The sequence below is a fragment of the Sander lucioperca genome, chromosome 14 (assembly GCF_008315115.2).
Source record: "Sander lucioperca isolate FBNREF2018 chromosome 14, SLUC_FBN_1.2, whole genome shotgun sequence".
In the NCBI taxonomy this organism is placed as follows: domain Eukaryota; kingdom Metazoa; phylum Chordata; class Actinopteri; order Perciformes; family Percidae; genus Sander; species Sander lucioperca.
In genome coordinates this window covers 17680476-17697043 of record NC_050186.1, presented here as the reverse complement: position 1 = coordinate 17697043, position 16568 = coordinate 17680476, and the positions used below count along the sequence as shown (strand labels likewise).

Here is a 16568-nt window from a genome sequence, read left to right as displayed (position 1 = left end):
CTTCAACTGTTTATTATTGAATATTGTAGATGTCTTGGTAGATGTCTATTGGTTGCATTATAGAACTTGTAGGATCCAGTGTTTTTGGGACTAAAAGTCATGATAGTTTAACGTCTACTGCTTTGGTTTTGGCTATTCAGTTTCCTCTTGCATGTCCTCCAACTTTATGGAAGGACATTGAAGGATAATCTTTAGTTTGTCAATCAAGCCAAGTTTAAGTTATGTAGTCCAAAATCCCAAATTTGTCCCAATATTTTACAACATACGAAAAACTCTGTCCTTAGATCCTTGGTTCAGAAAAGGCAAAACTCCACACAAATAAACTTATAACAGAAACAAATCAGAAACTTCAGCAACAGAAGAGAGATCACTCTTTAATGGCAGACAACAATAGGTGCCATACAGTATGTACAGAATAGATAGAAGTAGCAGTTGTAGAATTACGAAGAAACAAAGAAGATTGAATTAGTCCACTTTCATATTTCCCATAATTAGTTTTGTCATATTATCCTATTTATAATTTAGCAAAAAGACAATCATTTGCAGTCAACAAGTTCACCTGGAGGAAAAAAAACAACATTTTCAATTGAAAAACAGTTTCAAACGGCCTCAATACTAAATGTAAATTAAAGATATGGTTTTGAAGGAGTTTATTTGTAGTCCAATGTGGGTTTCTTGCTCTTCCCATTTGCAGATCATCCAGGACCGCGTGTTTGAGCACGGCTCCCGGAGCAGCCTGATGTGGAACAGTCACCCTGGGGGACTTTTCGCCCTGCCGCAGTACTCAGGATACCTGGGAGACTTCCCCTTCTACTACGCCACACTGGGTCAGTAACACAGACACACACAGAAGCAGAGATGCGTCATAAACTGTAAAAGTGCTGTTACATAACGCTTTTACACACCTGTGTAGCAATGAACTGATCCATACAGGTTAGTCAGAAAAGTGTCTTCTCAATCTGTCACTCCAGCACCAAATATTTAGTCATAACTTTTGCACCAGAATATCACTAGATTTTGGTCCAGCTGTGGATTTGGAGCTTGTGAAATATGGCCTCCACCTCTGATATACTGCTCTCCTCTAGTGGTGTGTGTGTGTGGCAGCAAGTGGAGTGGAGGAATGGGCCCTTGACGGATGTTTGTATTAGCCGTGCTGACACACTAGCCCGTCCATCATTGGGTTTTGAGTCAGCATTGCTACTGGTGCTATTGCTGTTGCGAGGCCAATTCCTTCTGCTACGGTTCAGCAGCGCCGAGTTTTCCCCCGCCACATATCTGTGACCCGGGAGCCTCTCCATCCCTCACTCCTTCACTCCATCATCATCCAGAACTGCCACAAACATCCACACACACAAACACACACACACACACACTCGTACATGCAGAGACGACGATAGTACGAGGGTACAAATTCAGTTAATGGAGCACCCAGAGTGGAGGGCTGATATTAAAATGGATGGGCACGGTGACAGGCATGGATTACAACCCCGGAAAGTTTATTTGTTTGTCAAAGAAGAAGTAATTAAACACGGATGGGTTTTTAGCAGACAAGGTGGCTTGTCACTGATGGGTAATTGAGTAAAATCACTGCAGTAGTGCAGCAGAGTTTGTTTCCAACTGACTCCTCATCTTTTCTCTAAAAGGCCAATAACAAGACACATACTCCAATATGCATATGCAATATGCATATGTACAGTCATACACACACAGTGAGAGCAAAGTTAGCTTTTGTTGCTTTAGTTAAATGGATTTTTCATTTTGAAACATTACTGAATTTTTGAGGCTGATATTAACATGAATACTTGAGAATAATAAAAATCCATAACAATATATATTTGACTATTAATTTTGTTACATTATTAATATTTTGTGATAAAGGCACATTTAAGTAAATATATTAGACAGTTGAAAAATAAAACTTTAGAATCAAAAATACCAATAACAGTAAATCCAAGACACTAGTCAACATAATGGTAGTTTAAACTATATAACTATAAATTAAAACATAAAACAAAACTGCCAAGAAACATATATTGATACACTTTTCATGGCCAAAAGTATGTGGACCCCAGCAGAACATTACAAATATTCCAAAACCATGGGCATGAATATGCTGCTATACTAACCTTAACCCTAACCCTAACCCTAACCCTAGTGCCTTCCATGCAGCGCTGCCTGGAAGACCACATTAGGGGCTTAAAACACCAAACACCTTATAACAGCCTCCACTCTTTCCAGGCTTTCCACATTTTGTAACCTTTCTGCTGGGATTTGCTCCCATTAAGCCATAAGAGTGTTAGTCGGCCACTAATGTTGATGGCTATCGTCCCTGAGGTGTTGGGCAGTATTGAGATGAGGGCTCTGTGCAGGCCGCTCAATTTCTTCCAAAAAGAAACTTGGAAGACAATATCTTGATAGGCCAAATGATGGTAAGGGATCATTGTAAGGGGTTACAAGCCAAATAGGTTGGACATCACTAGTTTAAAATGTCGGTTATGTTGCAGAACTAAATCTTTCCTTATTTTGAACTAAACCATGAAAAACAACCACATTCTAAAAGTATGTCCACAAGCATGTCCACTTGTGGCTACTAAATGGCCTCCAACAGTTGAATCAGTCCTAAACCAGCCCTTTGTGTTGCCATAAACATTTAGCTGGTGAGATGTGTAATGTGCTGATACAGGATGTGATAAAAGTCTCTGAGAATGGTGCTAAAGACAAAAAAAAGTATGCACATCCAAAAATTAAAATAAGCTGCATGGCAGTAATTCTCCTCCAGGGTTTGTTCAATGTTTCATGGAAGTCTGTTTATGAGCTTGTTACAAGTTTACATCCCAGGTGTTTAAAAACTCTGCAAACTCTTAACTTTTTCATTTCAAATCACAAGGATGGTTTACCAAGTTTTAAGACTGCATATATTCCTCATTATAAAAGTTGCTCAGTGGTGGAAAGGAGACGTCATGCATTGTTGGTTTGGGTTAGATTAGATATAAATTAGGAAAAGTTGAACGTCCTCTATGATCCGTCCTGCTCAATATCTTATTTCCTGCTCATTTTCAGCCTTGATTACTCTATTCCTACATCAAGTCAGACTGAATTTAAAGTCACATCAGCACTTACTGTAGTTCATTGGGTTCCAGACACAGCTGAAGAGTTTCCAAAATTAAATATTCAGTGATCAAGAGATATGGCATTTTCAAAACACATTAGCGTTTCTAAATATTTTAAGACGGATTTGAAAACATACATCCCTCACAATTATATCATCTATATTTTTGAACTGCTGACAGACTCGTTTCAAGTAGCATCTTTAAACATCTCTCTTAAAATAGATATGAGGTGTTTGTAAATGAGAGCCTTCAGTTCTCACCCGGCTTTATTCTCTAAAGAGCCTGAAATTACATTGATTGCTGACAGTCAGCTCGCCGTGTTCGAGCCAGCATTGTTTTCTGGTTTTGTTAAACTGCATTAATGAGTGACCATCCTTCTGTTGTGTTTCAGGTATAAAACCGTACCCCAAGTTCACAGCGGTCATCCATGCTGTCTCTCCTCTGGTGTCTCAGTCCCAGCCCATACTCAAACTCCTGGTAGCTGTGGCCAAGTCCCAGTACTGTGCACAGGTAAAGGAGTTATTTGTGTGTGTGTGTGTGTGTGTGTGTGTGTGTTCACTGCAGCATCCCCAGAATCCTCCAACCGATCTCCACCTTCAGACTCCTTAAATTGCGCCGCATTATGCGACTCATACTTCTGCTTTGCGATCGCATTTTCCAACCAGAGCAACAACAGCGCTCATCCTCCATCCCAGTGTGTGTTAACTCCGGTGGATTGAATTAGAGCAGCAATTTGTAGCAGTGCTACATCTGTCTCCATGGCAGCGAAACCCCCTTCAGCACAGCTGGAGATGGCATGTATTGATTCCCCTGCATGCTCCTTACCAGCACAGGAAATGAAATGGAATTTGCTCCCCGATGGCTGGTTTTTGTGTGTGAGAGAGTGAGTGGGTGTGTGTGTGTGTCTTTGTTTGTTTATTTGGCCAGTAGAGTGTATGAGTAAGCGAGTTTGTATTTTGTGTAGGAGGTATGTGTTTCCGTATAAGTGCCGTGCATGAATGTGCAGGTCTGTGATTGTGTGTTGTGCAGCAGGGTGAGTAATGTGTATGAGTGTAATTGTTTGGGCATTGGAATATACAATATGAATGTGTGTTTGCGTAGGCGGGATGCTTGTACATGTGTGTATTTCATGCCTGCGTGTATTTTGTGTCTGTGGTTGTCCATGTTAGTATCAGTGTACATACCGTCCATGTTAACGGTTAAGACTCTCTTTATATCCCTGTGTGTACAGCTGGTTATTATTTGAAATATTTTAATGGTAGTGCCGATACGAAACATTGCTTCTAGTCTTGATACCAAAACAATAATTTGTTCAATACTTTATTTTTAGGAATATAAACATACCGTTTTCAAAAACAAGTTTTTTTCATTTGTCGTAAGAAATTCCTCAAATGTTAAAGGCATACTGGATCCTACACTTCCCATAATGCAACTCAGCAGAATATTTTTATTAGACCTTTGCTGCCTGATAAATTCACTTGCAGTCCCCACTAGGGATGGGGATCGTTAATTTGTATTGATATTGATACCGTTTTCGAGACTGCTCATCGATCCGAGGCTTTATCGATATCATTATCGATACTTTTCTATTATTTGGTGGAAAGTCGAGACGACAAATACTTAAAGTGCTCATATTATGGTTTTGGGCTTTTTCCCTTTCTTTATTGTGTTATATATCTTTTTTGTGCACGTTATAGGTTTACAAAGTGAAAAAGCCCAAAGTCCACCCCAAAGGCACTATCCATCTCCAACAGCAAACACTGTTCACCAACTGCTACAAACAGCTTTATTGTAGTCCAGCCTTTACTTCCGTGACGAACGTGCGTCACTTTGTAACACACGTTATAATGCTCGCCTAGCTGCTAATGTGGCACGCCCTCATACTCTGCTTCTGACTGGCTACTTGTCCTTACGTAGGTACTGCGCATGTGTGACTCCCAACAAAGATGGAACAGAAGCACGATGTCTCACTCTGTAGCTAAAACAGAGAGCTCAACATACAGGGTGAAAAGAGGAGCTGCAGCAATATGCAGTACAACAAAAATATGGTGTTAACCATGAAAAATTAAAAAATGAAACCATGTAAACCTATTCTAATATAACCTCTAAATACAATTATGAACCTGAAAATGAGCATAATATGAGCACTTTAACAGAACTAGGGGTGCAACAGATCACGGTTTTGAGTCAAAGATCGAAAATGATTTATTTAAAATGTAACAATAACTTTTAACAATAACTTCTTTCACCAGTAAATTGCTGTTAAACGACAAAACAGATGAGAAAATGTTTCAATAATTTTGAATGCACCACAAGGTTTAGTCACGTCTGTGTTGTTTTTCCAACAACAGCAGTTACCATAGTGCTAGTTTGTGTCTTTTAGCTCATAGCTTTAGCGGCAGACGGTTCACGTCCCGGTGTTGGAATCCTCTACCTTGAAATACAGTCAGACTTTTACACCGTTTAGCTGTCAGCATTTAACTGTGTTTAATCCAGCTGCTAGTTAACAGTAGACTAACATCAACTTTACCTGCTGCCAAGTGTAACGTTAGTGTTAACTAGCGTAACGTCTGTTTCGGAGCATCAGAGAGCATTTAAGTAGCACCGAAATTCATTGTGCTTTTCCGTCCAGTAGATACCGGTCGTTTTGGCACTGGTGCCGTATTAGCACCGGATTTTAACATGTGCCGTTGAACAGAAAATGGCCTTGACTGTATCTTTTCACGGCAAAACCTCCATAGAGATTTATCAGCCTACTTTAAGTAACAGCGACAGTAAAAATAATTTCACACTATTATTATAGTTAAAATTTGCAATTGATCTGCGGTTCACATCAACCAAGGTCCGTTGCACCACTAAACAGAACTATTATTGCTTTTATTGCAAAAACTGTGAGTCTGTGACTGTTGATTTCTTCTGTCTCTGTCGCTGTTTTTGTTTTAACGAGCTTCTTAAGCGGCCAACAGAGCTGTGCTCTTGGTCGCCAGTCCAACAATGTTTTGAAGGATTTGCGGTGGGGAGGACTTTACCTATGGTCTTCACACACACACTGTGCTCGTAAATAATTTTTCTGTTTCTGTTTTAATTTTTCCTTGTTGATTTTCGGGTTTTGAGAAATTTGGAACTGGGTTCTAATAGAACCGGGTCTCGAGACCCATCCCTAGTCCCCACATCCGTCACTCCAGCACCAAATATTTCGTCACAACTTTTGCACAAGAAAATACCTTGACGTTGCCTTAATTAAGTACAGTTAAAAACAATGTTATTGGTCTTGACAGTTTATTCTTGACGATATAATCTCCACAAAAGATCCACTTACTTTGAGAGATTTGTTTTGTTAACTGTTGTTTCAAGGCCAATAATTAACCGTCAAGCTCAACTTTTTATCCAACATGGACGAGAACATCTACATGACAACTGAGCAAACTTCATATGCTGATGAAGACCTGATACTGTTGAAAAGTGTAGAAGTTCAATTTATTTTCTTTCTTTTTTTTATTCACAATTGCCTGATCAAAAAATGGGAAGAGTGCGGATCTGAGCAAGCAATCAATTCCAACAGTTTTGTGTTACAGACCCATTGTAAGTACAGAGGTTCAGCCCTACATCAGTGTGGTGAAACCTAAGCCGCACTTTCTCAGAAACCTTCTCTCATAATAATAGTAGGTTGAATGAGCAAACTCTGCCTTCTTTTTAGTTTTTATGGAAGTGCTTCTGTGTTTGCGTTCTTCAGGCTGTGCACGCAGTGGAGAGCCAGGTACACAGCCGGGGTGTTTTCTTTCACTCTCAGCAGACAGAAAATAGGAAAGAGAGAGGGGCTTCTGAGGAAAGGGATATAAATAAATTAATGGAGAGAAGAGAATGAAAGAACTCAAAGGGTGGAGGAGGCTAAATTGGACACAAGAAAGCTTTTGAGGTGCATAATATAAAAATATAATATATAATATAATAATCCTGCATGTGCATTTTGAGGGAAGTGTTTCTTCCACTTGTGATACAGATACACCAAGAATTTCTTCCCCATTTTCCTCCAGTCAGACACACACGCATGCATGCATACATACACCATCAGCAGGACCCTGAGAGGGCTGGTGGGCACCATCTGTGTTTCTAATTGAGGAATAGAGCCCCTGTAAGGGTGGAATAACACGTTTCTCAGCTGTGTGTGTGCAGAGATCCAGACTGTATACCTGTTGTTATCTTACAATAACAAACACTTTCTCGCCTCTGATTCAGCCTCATTGATTATGGTTGTTTTTCTTTTTATCTGTATGGCTTATAATGATGAGATAGTTTAGCCCGTTCATCAAACTGTGTGATCTTTCTTTTAAAGACCAGTGACATATTTCCACACACTAACACCTTAACACAGACATCCAAATGGCTCCCAGCTCATAATTTGGCAGGTGCAGTCAGGGTGCAGAGTCCCCGAAGGGAACCGCTGCTGCGCGTGACGTAGTTAATGTCAGAATCATGTGAAACTTTATTGATCCCTGCAGGGAAATTCTTGTGGATTGCCTCCATCAGGGACATCTGAGCACAGCGGCTACAGCTCTGCACATTGGAACTGGGGTGGAGTCATTTACTGACTTGTTCAAGGACATTTCAGCAGGGTAGATGTTACTGTAGCTGACACACAGCAACTGAACACTACAGGATGGGATGCTGATGTGTTCCTTTCTCTTTCCTTATCACTAATTGGGTATTCCTTCGCCACAAGTTCAGGCAAACCAATGGGGATAGAAGTTAATATTAGTTGTGTTTGCGCTCTGCTTTGCCATTGTTTTTCTTTATGTCTCAATTTATGTAATAATTTATCAACCTCCATCAACCGCCCCATTTAATGGGGCGATTTACTGTGCCAATATAGTAGAGCTTAGATCGGCCCAAAAAATCAAGCCCGAACCTGCCCGATCACGTTGTGTCCGAACCCGGCCCGGCCCGACACATTAACTGTAATTATGAGCCCAAGCCCGATTTAAACCAGACAATTTTTAAATACGTGGGCCGTTATAACTGACGTTCTCAACTATAATTCAGAGTTGTTTGAACTACAGAAATCTGTTTAGAATAATGCAACAAGGACGAAGCATGTAAACTGCGCTGTTTGTTTATTCAGAATGGAACGGATCGCAAGTGGATCCGAATGAAGAAACGTAAAAAAAAAAAAGAAACAATGATGAACAACATATTGTTGTCACTGCCCACGACTTGTTTAAACTGCTTCCATACCTCCGACTTTCCTCCACACTTGCTCAAAGTTAATTCTCCTGTTTTTCTTTTTTTCTTTACATCTTCAAGCTCCCGGTGTGATGCGTGCGAGAGGAGACTCCGCGCATGACACGTGCTGCATTTTGTAACTGCAGCCTAACTTTTGTACACATTTGTTACTTTTATATAGCCTATATATTTATAATATTTCTGATTATGGCATAGCTATCTACCTACCCAAATAGGATAATAAGGTAATGGATTAAAACAAAAAAAATTGCTTGATCAAGGGGCCCGGGCCCGGCCCAAGGATGCGGCGGAAAATAACGGCCCGAGCCCGACCGGGCTCGGGCTTGGGCCAAGAATCTAAACTCTACAATATAGTATAGAATAAACTACAATAACATACTATTGACTTCACTCTTTGAGTTTTAGTATGTTCTTCCTGAAAAATGTCATACATACTAAAATTGCTCAAATGTTGACTGTGGTTTTGAACGGCACAAGCATCCCACTATGCTGTGCACAACGGAAATGGAGGCACTGGAAGTGAAAGCATGGCAGATCGTGGTGCTATAGCTCCAGGCAAAGCTCAGAAAACCGCAAACTAATAAATCTTTGGAAATACATTTCTCACCAGCTATGTGTGAAGTTTTGAAATGTGACAATAGGGGGAGGGGGAGGGGGCGGTGTTGTGAAGTTTCCATTTGATTTACAATCCATCTTCACATGGTTTCCTGTTGGTTTGAGCTGCACAGTGACTGTCTATATTAGCACATAATGTACACTTTAAAGTAGTATGTAGCATTGAACTGGGGCATACTGGTTGTGTATTATGCAGAACCACAGGTTTTGTGATAGAAATTTTAACAGTTTTAGGGTTTAAGGTTAAGGTAAAGTATAGGTCAAAACCCCGCCCCCTCTATGTTAGCGGATGGGACATAGGCCAAGCTAAAAAAAAGTCTAAGTACACGGCAAATACATTTTCCCCAGAGATGGTTTCTGTCATTTGGGTAGTTATTATCATGCTGGTGTTTGTTCAAGTGTTCCTTTAATTGATAGCTTTGGTTTGTATTAGTTATTTAGCATTAAATAACTAATAAAAACCAAAGTTATCAATTAAAGGGGGAAATGTCATGATTGATAGCCATGATTGACTCGAGATTGGTCAGGCGGATATATGGGCGGGACTTCGATACCACGGTTCCGCCGCCCGATCACTACTGCGCAGACCATAGATATATATACGGCGCAGACCCTGGCTCCAAAATTACAAGATGGCAGCGCCCGTTGGCTTCACTTTTGTACAATGGGAGCGGAGAAAAGTTCTTATTATACATCCAGGTGGATACCTTTATAATACAGACCATGGATGTGTTATATCTAAGATCCTCCATACATACTAGAGCAGTGCCAATGGTATGAAACGGTACACACTTCCTGTCTCCTGAAGGGGCGTGGCCTCGTTTGAAAGTGTAGTAAACGTTGTGTGGATGGATGAAAAGTTCTATTTGTATAATTTATAATAATTTATTTTGCTAACGTTATATATTTACACAGCTAAAAGACATATTTAGCATCACGGAGGTTAGTTTTGTTTGGGCGAACGTTAGCTGATGTTATCTTAATCTTATCCCCTTATCTGTGTTGCCAAAGAGTTTGTTCCAGAGACAGAAACAAATTAATTTCCTCCTGATGTGTCTGTCTGAAAAATGCCATTTTAGTGTCAGAATGTTCTGGAGATATGTGGCTTGTGAAAAATGGGTCCATTATTTACTTTGGTGACTATGGGACGAAAGGATCGCTTATAATCTGTGTTCATGTTCACTTCTCCCATTGGAATCAACGGTTGCATCTCATAACCCTTAAAATGCATCCCCAACTCCTCCACTTGCCTCCCTTCCTCGCGTCTTAGTCCCTCCCACCGAGGAGGCAATGGAGAGGCGCAACAAAATCATGGGAGGAGAAAGGAAACAAGCAAATGTGTTTTAGAGGGTTGAGACATCCTTTCCTCTGAAGCGTCACATAAATTCGTCAGATGAATAGGCGGAGTGAGCAAGGCTACTCTCGTGTATCCTGGCCTATAGCTGCTCGATGATCCCTCCTCAATGCCTGCTCTTCGGTCCTCGGGGGAAGAAATAAGAGCATCATCATCGTCATTTTGTCTCCCCAAAATTCAAGATGCATTAGAACAGGCATAGATATAAGAATGTAAAAGAGTGTGTAAGGTCAGACAGGAGTCATGCCGTGTGTGTATATGTGTGTGTTCCTCATCTAACATTAATGAGATCTGTTGTGGAAGTGCAGTAAATGATGGAAGGTTAACTCATGTGACACGTCCATGTCTGCTGACCTGCATGTCGCTGAACAGCAAATCCAAGTCATGTAAAACATGAGTCCTTCATGTAAAACATTATCTTGTTGGAATGGGAGTGGGAGATCAAATGGGCCAGAAATCGTTTTCAGCAATTGTTGTAGTTAGAAATGAAACCTGACAATGTGACGTTATTGCTTATGGGCTGAATGGAACGAACCATTTTGGAGCCTTAATTGGAAATTTTATCACTTCAGTTGCCCTTCTAGCTCTTTTACATTCAATCAGCCTTCAATAAGGTGGCATTTGTTGGCCGTAGGTCACGTAAATGTAACATGTTCAACAAGCAGGGAAGTGTTCTGCGAGTTGTTTTGGTTAGAGGAAATCAAATCAGATACAATGTAGTTATTTGGTGCAGCTGGTGATGTCTTTCTTCTTTCTTTTAGATCATTGTCCTGTGGAACTGTGACAAGCCTCTCCCGGCCAAGCACCGCTGGCCTGCCACCTCAGTGCCCGTCATCGTCATCGAGGGAGAGAATAAGGTGAGCCTGAACACTTTTCCTCTCAGTTGCCTTAGGATGTGATCACTATCATTTCTAATTACTTAGCTTTTCTTATGCATATTCTCTGACTGTAAAGTTGCATGCAGCCATTTTAAAGTCATAATTACCAAATCTATATTTAAATCTATGTTTATTAGGGATGCAACTAAAGATTTTTATTACGTGCAGATTATTTTCCTCGATGTATCGATTATTTGATCTATAAAATGAAAATAGTAAATATCATTATTGTGTACATTTATATTATTTATATTCATTGTGTATTTTTATAATGTACTTACATGTAGTGTATAGTGCGACTCAACTGTGAGAGATGTTGTCATTTTCTTTAGTTAATTAGATATTTAGTTATGATTAAAGTAAAGAATAAACAGTACATGAGAAAGTGACAAAAGGCCATTAGAAGGATATCATGATGATATCAGTGACAAACCCAAAGACATTCACTTTACAATCATATAAAAGAAAAGTAGCAATCCTCACAATTAAGAAGCTGAAACAAGAGAAGTTTTGTCTTAAAAAATGACGACTATTATCAAAATAGTTTTGGTTTGATTGACTAATTGATTCACTCACTACTCCTTTCAGCTCTAACATGACTATTACTTCCTTAACACACATACTTTTACAAAATATTTTTAAGAACACAAGAATAAAAGTTTTAAATATGACTAAAACATGGGGATGTGCATGAAAATAATGTTTGATGTCAATTTTCTCACATTGTCAGTGTAGAGATATCTTGTTTTTTTCCCTCTGTGCTTATGACTAACACTGTCATAAGAGACACGTGTTAAGTTAAGCCTACAGCCAGAGCCCTGAGCATGTCTCAGTGGCATTTATTATGACACCCTTATTAGGCCGAGGACTCTGCCCTGGTGAAAGGACTGCTGTGTTTCTCTTGACCTGCCTTTGGCCTCTCCTTGTCAAAGTCAAAGGTCAGACGTTGCAACACGGGCTGATTCTTTGCCTCTAAACGCTGATCCCAACTCAGCTTTTACCAAGCTCATGTTTCCTCACGTTTTTGAGGAACAGAATCTGGTCGCTCATCTGTATTCCAAGACATCAGACTCATTCGACACCGGCCTCTCCCCTTTCCCTCTCGTGAGGACTTAACTTCACCTGCCAATCAGAGGAAGTGGTTTTCCCATCAGCGTCAGTCACCCGGCGCTATGCTGGCCTCTCTCCATGGCTCTAAGTGGTTTCTCCCAAGCTGTCAGTCACAGTGGGAGGGCTCTGTGTGTAGCTGTGTGTCCGTAAAAGAGCAGAGCAGATCAAGCTCAGTGTGTGTGTGTGTGTGTGTGTGTGTGTGTGTGTGTGTGTGTGTGTGTGTGTGTGTGCGTGTGCGTGTGCACGCGTGCACGCATGCGGCAGCAGCCTGTGGTTTGTTGTGGCGGGTTCTGTGTTTACTGTGGCGAGCCAGGCTGTGTTCCTCCACCCTACAGAGGAAGCGAGAGAGAGAGAGTTTTTCATCTTGCCTTTTCCCCCGCTTGTTTCTTGCTTATCCCTCTCTCTTTGATCCCTGTCTTCAATCACAGATCCTCTTTTTTTTCCCCTCATGCTAATTTTCTCTTCCTCACATATGTTTTTGCTTCTCTCAGTCACTGCATCATCCTCTCCTTTCTCCTCTTTATTTGCTTTTTTGCATACTGACCTCAGGAACTTAGCCAGAATTTTAGAAATACTGAGGTCATACTGAGACTAAGTTCCCCTAATGCACCCCTGCCCCTTAATTTTTTTAATAAATTAGATGTCCCACATTTTATTTATTTCTCATTCTCTGTACATATGATTATCAAACATGAAGGCCAGTATTCTGATTCAAAGCCTTCACACTGCTAGGAATAAAAAAAGCTGAAACCTTTAAGTTTTAATTTATTTATTCTTGACCTTTATTGTATACCTTGTAGATTCAGCCTGCAAAAATCCCCACAGTGTATAATGTGTGTACAGTGTATACTATAATTAATTACAACTTGTCTACAGGTTTTTAAGACCCCCAAATTCCCAGGGAAGAAATAGACTACATGTGGCCCTAATGGTGGCAACTAGGCATGGGCCGGTATACGATTCTGATGCTATGATAACCTTCAGCAAAAATATCTCGGTGTCACGGTATTGCAATTACAGCTTTAAAATGTTTTGGGTTTTTTTTATGTCTGGGTAAAGAAAAAAACTTTTTTTCCATTGAACACAATGTATTTTATTTTTAAACACACAGCACACTGGCTGGGAGACGGATTACTAAACTGCACTTTCTGTCCTTGAACACTCATAAAAACAGCTTATATCGTAGGAACGGGATGACAGAAAATTTTAGTGGTTTTGAAACCTTGACTTTTTCAAACCACGGTATACCTTGAAGTCAGTAACCGGCCCATAGCAAACACCCCTAACTGTCATTCATTTTTTCTCTTATTTCTCTTTCAATTGATATATCTTCCCTCAGACAACATTTGCCTGTTTGTGTCTTCCGCGTTAAAGGGTAATGTGTGTATCTTGCAGAAGGAAACATAACTTTTGAATGCGTAGTGACATACAATCTGGGTGAGAGTCAGTTTAACAAGATCCACTCCTGTAAAAAACAGTGAAATGAAAATAAGTAAAGAGAGAAAACATTAGCCATTTTGACCTGATACCTTTTTGAGCATTCTGATTACTGGTCATGCTAAGCTTATACTTAATAATAAACTTTAATTTTACATACATACCTCTCTGAATCTGACTAAAAATAAAAAATAAGACCCTGGATTGGCTTTTGTTGCTAACAGCATAGGGACCTATTTCCAAGGAAACTTGCCGGCTTGAAAAATACCCAAATTTGCCTTGCACAGTAGTTTGAGTCACACACAGTCATCTTGCTGCTATGAATTCTCACTAATGCACCAAATGTTTATTAATCCGCAGCTGGAAATAGTGCTCCAGTAAAACACTATTCACTCCAGTTTGAGTAAAGTTTGCTAGATACAACAGTGCCCATCTCTTTTAGGAAATTACTTACTAAGCCTTTTTTTGTCATGGGATTTGTTAACAGCTAGGAAAAACATGGAATAACACCAATCTTATCCTTTAACCATGTTCCTTCTTTTTCTCCCGATCTGTCCTTCCCTCTGTCATTCTCTCTGGCACAGGGGCCAACAATCTGGTTTATGACTGGTTGATTAAAGCCGTGTGAGAATCCCTGCAGCGCTTAATATGGTTTGAACAAAGTGGTGGTCCTTTCTCCTTTCTCAGTCTCCCTCCTCTGCTGCTGTCCTTTAGAGAAGAGGTGAAGTGCTGGAGGCAGATTCCTGTTGTAAGAGCTCACATTCCTGGAGAGCACCAGGAAGCCCCAGGCTAATATGTCGCACTTCTAACATTACAAACCATCTGGGGGTTGGAAACACCAGCCTCTCATCCTCTCTTTCTCTCTTTGTCTTTTTTTGTGTCTCTTTCCCTTTTTGGGTTAGGTTTGTCTCGCTGTCACTTTTTCCCCTCCTGCCTTCTATTTTGTTCTCTCTCCACTTCTTCTTCGCTGGTATTCTCTCTGACACATTCTGTTGAAAAACAAGTGGGGAAGTGGAGCGCAGAGAAGAGATTGTTTGTTTTGTTTCTCTTCATATGCCCGCAGGAAATTACAGCAGTAATGATGACACTAGAAAACTAGAAACTCGCACACCTCGGCTCCTCCACCCTGAATATGAGTGACAGTCGAAACTTTCAGCTGCTGCTGTTGCCTCTGGAGGGTTTTTTGGGGAGAGGGGGAGTAGATGGCACTTAACCGAGCCCCAACAGCGCTGTCGAGGCTCAGCTGTGTAGAATTAACTCCCCTTGTACATGTAAAATTAAGTTCTGGAAATCCACATTTTATACTTGATTTCTTTCCTGCAAACACAGTGCACCTGCAGATATGAAAAATTCAACTCTACATTTTCCAAATTGAATCCCTTAAAATAGTATTTAAAAACACAGACAGGTGCATAGGAAAATCCAATCATGCAACAGAAAGCGTTGAAGTATTGCACAGTGGTTCATTCATGAATCATAAAATTCATAATTCAAAACGACAACATCTTTATTCTTTAGCCACAGTCTGCAAGAAACAATCACAAACATGAAAGGCAATCATAACACCAATAAATGTATTGATTTGATCTAGTGCTGTCAGTTAAAGTTTTTTTCACATTCTGTTGCAACAACTAGTAATGTTAGAAAAAGTACAACACCACACTGGATCTAGCTAGACCGGAAACAAAACAACAGGCACGCCGCACACACTTGTTTGGGCTTGCGAGCCAGCCACAGAGTAGTAGGCTAACGTTATGTTTTGAGTGGATGGCGAGCGCGAGACGCTGAAATGGATGCCAGTAAGATTCTGAATGGAAAGTTTACTTTTAAAAAATTGCCAAATGGTTCCATTGACAAGACCAAAGTGATCTGTGTGTTTTGTCGTTGTGAACTGAGCTATCATCACAGCACGTCCAGTCTGAAATACCACTTGATTATGGCGTTATATGTGTCACATTCCTGAGCGAGTAATTGTATGTTTTGAGCACAGATAACTATATTTTGCAAGCGCATTACATTGCATTTTGAACAGAAATGTACACTCGCAAAAAATAGTTCAGTTTGAGTAAACAAAAACCTAATTCGGGCACAATAAATGTATTTGCATGTCTTTCTCTGCTCGCAGGTAGACGCTGCTGCGCTCCGGTCATGTCTCCCTCGCTCTCAACCTCTTCTCTCTACGCGCTCAACTCTAGACACGCTCGCTCAGATTTTCACAGCGTTACAAGTGTGCCACAAAACCAACCAATCGCAGAATCAAAAGGTCAATTCTGATTGGCTGTTCGTCTCCAATTAGATCGCAAGTAGCAGGAAACAAAAATCTAGGAGGAACAGTCTTTTTCAGTTAACACCTGTTGGTACAGCAAATACTGACTGCAGTGGAGCTGTTCGACTAATGTTACTGGATTAAAACACATTTCGGTTAGTATTTTGTATTATTGACTTATATCACAGAAATGTCTTAATATTTGTGTGTACTATAATGCCATTGTTTTGTTTGACTTATATCTCCTTGTGTGTTTAACGTTAGTTTGACTCATCCTTCACAAGCAATCTAGCTCACACACTGCAGCCGACATGTCCTCTGAACAGGCCTCGCAGCACTGTAACTAGCTAAGTTAGCTAGGTCTCGCAATGCGAGACTGAACAGCAGTAGACCTTGTCGGTACACGATCCGTTCTGCCTGCACGATCCGTTCTGCACATGCGCAAAATGTTCGCGCATGCGCGGTTGTACGAGGATTTACGACACTGCACGATCTGTTCCATGCTTCCGGTCGACAGCCAAGCTAACGTTAGTTTAGCTAACAGCTAATTTGGCTAA

At 40.5% G+C, this 16568-nt stretch overlaps 1 protein-coding gene across 1 annotated transcript in view; it reads left to right on the top strand.

Moving 5' to 3' along the window:
- Window positions 1-16568, top strand: part of ext1b (exostosin glycosyltransferase 1b) — a 129389-nt gene that overhangs the window by 97118 nt on the left and 15703 nt on the right. Inside the window, exons 5-7 of the mRNA XM_031295908.2 lie at window positions 695-827; window positions 3502-3620; window positions 11082-11177. Coding sequence (XP_031151768.1) covers window positions 695-827; window positions 3502-3620; window positions 11082-11177 — 348 coding nt within the window. The remainder of the gene's footprint in view (window positions 1-694; window positions 828-3501; window positions 3621-11081; window positions 11178-16568) is intronic.